The sequence below is a fragment of the Phaethon lepturus genome, unplaced genomic scaffold (genome assembly GCF_000687285.1).
Source record: "Phaethon lepturus isolate BGI_N335 unplaced genomic scaffold, ASM68728v1 scaffold17053, whole genome shotgun sequence".
Taxonomy (NCBI): Eukaryota; Metazoa; Chordata; class Aves; order Phaethontiformes; family Phaethontidae; genus Phaethon; species Phaethon lepturus.
In genome coordinates this window covers 12,299-20,139 of record NW_010529879.1, presented here as the reverse complement: position 1 = coordinate 20,139, position 7,841 = coordinate 12,299, and the positions used below count along the sequence as shown (strand labels likewise).

The 7,841-nt window shown below is 47.4% G+C and overlaps 1 protein-coding gene across 1 annotated transcript; it reads left to right on the top strand.

Annotated features, from left to right (window-relative positions):
• The first annotated feature begins 945 nt into the window (after positions 1-945).
• Positions 946-1,495, top strand: LOC104618478 (gallinacin-14-like). The gene is made up of 2 exons (XM_010284082.1): positions 946-1,018; positions 1,371-1,495. The coding sequence occupies exons 1-2, from the start codon at positions 946-948 to the stop codon at positions 1,493-1,495; spliced, it is 198 nt and encodes a 65-aa protein (XP_010282384.1).
• The last annotated feature ends 6,346 nt before the right edge of the window (positions 1,496-7,841 follow it).

Here is a 7,841-nt window from a genome sequence, read left to right as displayed (position 1 = left end):
CGAGACGTGCCATTACCACCCCGAAATGATGCCAAGCAGAGAAGGAGAAAGCCAGAAAGCCTGCCAGAAGATATTCCCAGAGCTAGCCACCCACCCCAGTTTCACTGCCAACTCCCAGTTGCTCTGGCTGCCATCCAGCCACTGGTTTGGCTACACTTTTCTCTGATGGATTTCAGTGACCAGGAGCCTCTCTGGTCTTCAACGAAGCTCCATCCAGAGGATGGTGAAGTCACCTCTCCATATTTTATTTAGTGAGCTTGGCAAATGAAGGTCCTCCAGATCCTCTGTGCAAAGCTGTTTCTCTGACCTTCAAGTGATTATTTGGGACTCCCTGCTGCACATTCTCATATGTTAACCCCCTCTGGAGGTGGGAGCACAAGTAGTTGCAGAGACCTGTTAGATGTGCTGCTGGAGCTGCACACAGAGAGGTATAATGTCTTGGTGGGGCTCATTCTGGATTCAGTCTCTCTGTGGCTTTGGGCAATCTTTTTTGGGGGGTCTAAAGTGGGAACAAATATTCCCTTCTGTGCAGAATCTGGATTTCTGGAGGCAAAGATGCATCTTATCGAGATTTGAGTGTGCAAATACTTTGAAGTGAACTGGGCCTTGTGCACGTGGTCATTGCTCTGGCTAAATGGTTGCTGAAATATCTGCTTGTCTGTGCTCTTTGTGGAGGAGATGGTGCTTCGGATCAGGACATGGGAGCCAGCAGCTGTTGGTGTTAAGAGGATAACTCCTTTCGGGGTGGGGACACGTCATGGTATCTATCCACACAAGAATTTGTAATTAGAGGTTACAATGTGCATCCTTTAAATATGTTATTTGAATCCAAATATGATTGCTAAATCCGTGCAGATCGCATTCATCAAAGCCTTATAAATACAGGTTAATTCCTTCCTCTTGCAGTATTTCTTGGTCTCAGCAGCTTTGTGGTGGAGCTCCACCATGTCAATCAAAGCCATGAAGATACTCTTCCTGCTTTTCCTTCTTCTCCCCATGGTGTCCCAGGCTGCTGCAGGTAAGTGTAAATACAACCAACGGACATTTTTGTGTTTGGGAAACAGGGAGGGATTCTGTAAATGAGGATACATGTGCACCTGATGGGATACTTGGCGCTGAACCTGCCTGTCTAGCACTGAGTAGGCAAACTCCAGGTAGCCGTTTCAGTCCGAAGAGGAGTGAGCGTCACAGTGTGCAGAACTCATGAATGCTTTCAGGCATTGCAGCTAAACTCAACAGCAGGTTGTCCATCTCCCTGAGATGCCACTTGTGCTATCTGCAGATGGAGCTGTTGCCAACATGGGGACAGGCTTTTTTCACACGTGCGAATCCGAAGAAAGACGCTTATCGGCTCTTTTTCTCAATTACAGTGTCGGACACCGTGACGTGTCGGAAGACTAAGGGCGAGTGTTCGTTCCTGCTGTGTCCCTTGTTTAAGAGAGCCACCGGTACCTGCTACAATGGACTGGCAAAGTGCTGCAGGCCCTTACAGTGACCCTCCGCGGTCCGTGCAGGGGCTGGTAGCGTTACTAGCAGTGGCAGCAGTAGCGTAGTTTTGTCCTTCTTTACAAGGGTATGTGTTGGTTTTGGTGCTCTTTCCTCAGTGCTGGTGGAAGATACTTTTGCATGTGGCCATGTCTGCTCTTCACCCGTGTATCCACACCTGGGAAATCACTGTGCGGCACCTCCTCGGCCACTGGACCCTGTCCCTCCACTGTCACTGCGGCAGGGTTGAACTGGTAGCCTGAAACTGGGCAACTCCTCTCCTCTCCCTGCCAAGGGTGGTTTGTGGTGGGAATCAGGCAGATTTATTCCTCGTGTTGGGGAAAAGTGTGATGTGTCCCATGTGATGCTGAGATCCCACAGCAGACCTCACCCATCCCATATGCTCTCCTGTGGTAGCCACCCATGGAGCCCTGATGGCCTTGGTTGACCCCCTTGGTTGGGGAGAGCACAAGGGTGATTTCCAGCCAGTGAAGAAGTTTAGTTGGGAAGGGCCACCGCATTACGGCCCTGCTTCTTCACCTTGGTTGAGCCCATGGAGGGGTGAGGATTGGAGGACTGATGCTAGTCAAGGCTCAGATCTGACAGTGCAGCCCCCTGGGGACCTTCCTTCAGCTCGTGGACTTCTGCATTGCCCTTTCCAACCACTGTATGCCAAAGGGGTGCGGGGCAGGGACATCACTGCTTTCCCTCCCCGCGTCTCTCCCACCATGTCCCCGCCTGTGATTTGCCCCTCTGCCTTGATCTTCACCAGCCAGGCCCTGCATGGTGAGGTCCCAGCTCCTCTGGCCAGACCTTCTCTCTCTCGGTGCACTGGGTTGCTCCTGCCAATCTAATATTTGGAAATATCTTGGTTAATATCTGTTAACTTATGCAACTTCTCCACGCAGGATGGCTGTCTTTCCTGAACAGTTGGGTAAATGTGAAACACAACCCTCGTTTTCCCATCTTCCCTGTGGGACCTCTTTTCTCTTCCGTAGGATTATTTATTTCCTATATCCCCTTATAATCATCTCAAGAGAAGGTCTTTTGTCTTCCACCACTCCCATCCTGTATCCTCAGAAGATGCTGCCCTGGCTCGGTCATCTGTCCAGCTTCTCAGAGGACATCTGGCTGATTCAGACCCTGTTCTGGAGGGGAGGTCTGGTCAAGTCTCATTTGCCCTCTATCGTGATACAGCAAGGGCTGGAAATGGAAGTCTTCAGGGATGTTCTGCTGCTGCCTTGCAGGCTCTGCAAAATATTTCAGCTTTCCAGTATTGAAGCGATCTGTGCTCATTTTCTCTCCTCTAACACATGTTCACTGTGTCCAAAGAGACTGTGGTACACAAACTGTTTGAGGTGTGTAAATATCTAATAAAGCATGAGTAATAACACAAGGCGCCTTTAGCAATTCATGGCTGAGGAGTGTTTTGATCCCTCCGGTTTCTGACATGTGAGGCCAAGGTCCTGTGGATCTTCTATCCAGCCACATCTCATTGGCAGGCATCTCCAAAACCTGGGAAAGGTTTTCTAGGTCATCTCCTACCTGAGCCCAAGTCAAGAGGACGTTTGATTAACTCCACAGTCAGGGAGCTCAGGTTTGTCCAGCCCAGGAAGGTGGCTTAAAAAAATCTCATCAGACATCTGTGCCACTTTTGGTGTAGCAGCTTCTCCAGGCACAGCCAGTCCTGCAAATGCACTGCAGCTGACGTTGCTGCATAGCACGTTGCCACCACCAAAGAAAAGAATCATTAATAATAATCAACCTCTCCAAGCCTGAAGGTGCTATTCCAACCTTAATCACTCCTTCCACCTAGTGATTTGAAAGCCCTTTGTGCTCGTGAACTGAGGCTTGCACCACCCGCAGGAGGTAGCCAAGCAAAGAGAAGGTACCTGTTGTTGTAATAAAGCCACGATCTTCCATCTGGGATTAACTTTAACCCTTTTTAGTTCAGGAATAAGAAATAACAATAGCAAAAAGCGGGTATTTGGCGGTATGCCAAAAAGTGGCAGCGACTCTGTCACCGGGCTGGCTTTCAGGAATAATAAGTGGGACTCCTCAGCGGTTGTATAATCACTGCAATTAGGAAATCAAGTGCTTTACATAGCATGCCAGTGTTGCTACTCAACGTTGCACAGATGAAGAAACTGGGGCACAGAACAGGGAAGTGACAGCAAGGTCATTGCCTCCTGGTCACCCACAGCCAGGAGGAGGAGAAAGATCTTGGGAGTCGTGCTCCAACGTTCTCAATTTTTTATCCCATTTGAAAATAAATGCAGGCATCATTAACAAAATAACATGCAAAATCATTCTTAATTGTGACCAACAACTGGGGACAATCGGTCCTTTGGTGTTGAGCATGATGACTGCTGGCCACCACATCCCAGACATCTGAGTAGCCATGTCATGGCTGTCGTGGGGCGGGCATGGAAAAACCTCTTCTCCACAGAACTCAGGGAGATTCACTCCATGGGAGAGATGGATAATGTAAGAGTCAGGGCTATACTGAGCTGGAAATGCCTTCATCGTTCGAAGGGGGTTCACAGTCTGAGGCTCAGTGAAGTCCAACAAGACTGGGGAGCTGGACAGCCCATGCTTTACTCATCCAGTGGACAGGAACAATGAGGAGCATCCAGCCACCTGCACAGCTACATGCCATGGTTAGCACTGCCCCTGTGGATAGGAGAGGAGGTAGCGAAGGCAAAGGGAGTCTTGGCTTGCCTGCAGATGATACCACATGGACCCACCTGGCTCTCAAGTGTTGAGCCACCTGCGTGCACCTGCTTCAACCTGTGTTTTGCTACACACCCTAGCTGCAAATATTTGTCAATACCTTAGAGAAGGGTTTAAACAATAGTCCCTCCCTGATGGACCCTGATAGCGGGTCACATCTTTGGCAGATCATTCCCCTGCCTTGAGGTGATGCAGCAGAGTGGTTGTGAGAGGTGGTTGTGGATGATGTTACGAGATGCAGAGATCAATTTTCTGTTGCAGTCAAAGGGTGGTTCTTAGAACAACTAATCCTGACACCCACAAGAGGAGTATCCTTCCTGGATTTGGTCATGAGTGGTGCAAAGGACCTAATTCAAAAATTGTTTGTGAGAGAGCTGCTCTGTAAAAGTGACCACAGGACAGTTAGGCTTAAGCGTGTTGTGGGAGCAGATACACAGAATCACACAGAATCACACAGAATCATTCAGGTTGGAAAAGACCTTTAAGACCAAGTCCAACCATCAACCCAACACCACCATGCCCACTAAACCATGTCCCGAAGCACCACATACACATGTTTTTTGAACACTTCCAGTGATGGTGACTCCACCACCTCCCTGGGCAGCCTGTTCCAATGCCTGACCACTCTCTCAGTGAAGAAATTTTTCCTAATATCCAATCTAAACCTCCCCTGGTGCAACTTGAGGCCTTTTCCTCTCGTCCTAAATACATTCAACATGAGAATATTTAATCTCAAAAAAGCAAAAATGAGGAAAGAAAAGCACCAAAAGGAGCAGTCCGGAGGAGCAAGGAGACTGCAGGTGGCCTGAAAGATGTTAAAAAGGCTGTGCTAGAAGCCTCAGTAAAATATTTGCATTGACTGGGAAAGAAAACAAAGCGGTCTAAGAAAAATCCCTGCAGGGCATGAAGGGCAAGTCAAGGGAGGCTCTCGAAGGGAAGAGCTCAGTGGTGAACCAACAGTTGACAGAGGAGAACGGCAACTCCTGTAAAATGTGGCAGGCCAGATTCAGGCAGGAAAGAGGGCTAAAAAAGGAAAGTGAAGATGCCTCTGCAACGGACACCTGAACTGATAGTGGGAATGTCTATAAATGCATTGAAAGCAGGACACCGTTGAGGGAGTTCTTGATGAGAAAGGAGTAGGAGGACACTTAGGGGTCATATGCTATAGCTCAGTACACTCTTCTGTCCATGGCAAGATAGCAAAGGCTATAATAAAAATAAAATTACTGAGCATGGGCAGTGAATTTCTGGACATTCCTGACACAGGAGGCTGTGGAGGTAGAAAACACCAGCAGGCTCAAAAAGAGTTAGGCAAATTCACGGACAGCACATCCTTCCATGGGTGTTTAAAGGATGGGCAAGGATGTCCCCTGCAACATCCCTGCTTTTGCAATTACGGATGCTGGGCAAAATGGGAGGACTTGCCCAAAGATAGTGTGCAGGCTTACGTGCTCTCCCTGAATAGTAGGGAAGGCATGGAAAGAGAAGGCAAAGAGAAGCAAAGAGAAGTCATGGAAAGGGGTTGCAAAGAAGGAAAACCAGCATCCAGAGACAGGCAAGGGACGGTGAGCAGTGTCTGGAGCCAGACCAGTGGCAATATGCTGCTGACTGTGGTGCTTAATTGCAAGCAATGAATCTGTAAACCATTTTTCTCCTCAGTTATAAACTGTGAACCAAAACGTGCAGCCCTTGGAAGAGCTTGTGGCCTGATGTGTTTGATGGTGATGCCCATGCAAAGGTCACAGCAGGGACTTAGCTTCTGAGAGCTTTCTCATGGAGAAACCTCTGGGAAACACCTCGTTGGCATTGCTCACACATCCCTCAGCTTTTATGAGTTGAGTGCCCATTGATGCAAGCCTCCATGCTTTGGCTTTTGTTGAGAGGCTGAAATCCTTTCCATAATTAATTATCTATTTAATTAATTCAGTGGTTCTCTGGAGCATCTCTCATCAGATGGATTTGCTTTGCAGAATTGTTACCCCAGTAAGTCCCTGTTTTGCCAACTGTGACACCTAAGTGTTGACAGACACATCACTCACAAGACCTACACTACTGCTTCATGCTCTTGGAGGTGCAGAAAATGCAACGAGCTCAGGGCGGGCAGCAAAGAAAGCTGTATGCACAACTAGGTTAGCCTCAAGGTCTATAAGACCCCTGCATTTGGGGAGAGATCAGGAGCAAATATATTCAAGCTAAAATGGCAAATGTAACCAGAGCAATGTCTTCTACAGTTCAAGACCATATTCTGCTCCTCATTATGCTGAGAGGTGTAAATCAGAAGAAACTCTGCTGAAATCATTGTGCCAACTTCTGACATCGTGAGGATCAAAATCCATCCATGGCTGAGCATGGAAAGACTCACCAAAAGGCAATGGTGGTGATCTTCCAACCTTCCTCTTCCTGATAGTCCATTGGCAAAAGGTTTTAGCGTCTAATCCTGCTGGGCACCAGAAAATTCAGGCAGAAGGAGGCTTTCCGCTCTTTTCTACCTGAGAGGCACACTGGAAAATCTGCCATAGGTTTGTCGAGGCAGAGATTACTTTCTCCTTGACTCTGGCAATATCGCAGAGGTCCAGGAGGCTGTGCTATAAGACAGCAGGGATGAACTTATCATCTCCTCTAACGAAGGATTGCACAACCTATATAACCGTCCCTGAACTTGTGGCCGAGCTCTGCCTATGGGCGTCGCAGAACATGAAAGGTGCATTTGCACCACCGTGTCAGAGACACACTTTGGGGTCCCGTGAGGCACCCAAAGACTGCCTTTCCTGTCTTTCATCCCCCTATGCCTCAGCCTGGTGACACCACCCTGCTCAATCACAGATAAGCAGCATTGTCTGACCCTTCAAATTAAGGGAAAGCTGGCATAGCTCGCAGGTCTTTTCCAGGCGTATGGTAGTGGGAGCATCCAAGCACATGGCAGTCCATATGCATAGTCCTTAACTATGGAAGATAGCAATGCTTGCTCCAGTATCTCCTTGAGAAGGTAGACCAACAGCAGCAGAAGCTACAGAAGAACAAACGCAAACTCCTGCCCACGTCTGACAACTTCACCCATCGGTTTGTTGTTCAAGCTGACCGGGGCTCATACCAAAGGAGGAAGGTCCCTGGAAAAGGAGCATGAGGGAAAACGAAAAAGATTTAAAACATCATATCGTTAGGGTGATTTCCATAAATAAACGTGGCTTAAAATGTCCTATCGTATGGTGCAGTACTGAAAATTCTTTCGTGCAAAAGTTGAAAAAAACAAATTACCTTTTCCTTTTTTACTCATAACTATCAGGATTCTGTCTTATTTTCTCACTTTTTTTTCCCTACCACTCGCTATTGCAGATCTTTTTCATGTTCTTAGTCAAAATAGAGAGAACTCTCTGAATCTTTCCTTCCAACAGCAGAAATTACATAATATTAATGACAGCTCATTAATCCTCTTTCTGAATTTCCAAAGAAGCACTAACTTCCCATTTAATGCAGTTCTTTTTATCCTAATTACAGCTGATGATTATTTTTCTTTTTATGGTGACATATTTTTCACCTTTGTAAGGAATTCATAAGAAACCTCTCAAAATAGATGGAAGACAGTGCTTCCCCACTGGAGAGTTGTGGGCATTTAAGGAGAAATT

Coding starts and splice junctions, on each gene's coding strand:
- LOC104618478 (XM_010284082.1), top strand. CDS start 946: ATGTCAATCAAAGCCATGAAGATACTCTTCCTGCTTTTCCTTCTTCTC. Junction 1,019..1,370: donor GGTGTCCCAGGCTGCTGCAG/GTAAGTGTAAAT, acceptor TCTCAATTACAG/TGTCGGACACCGTGACGTGT.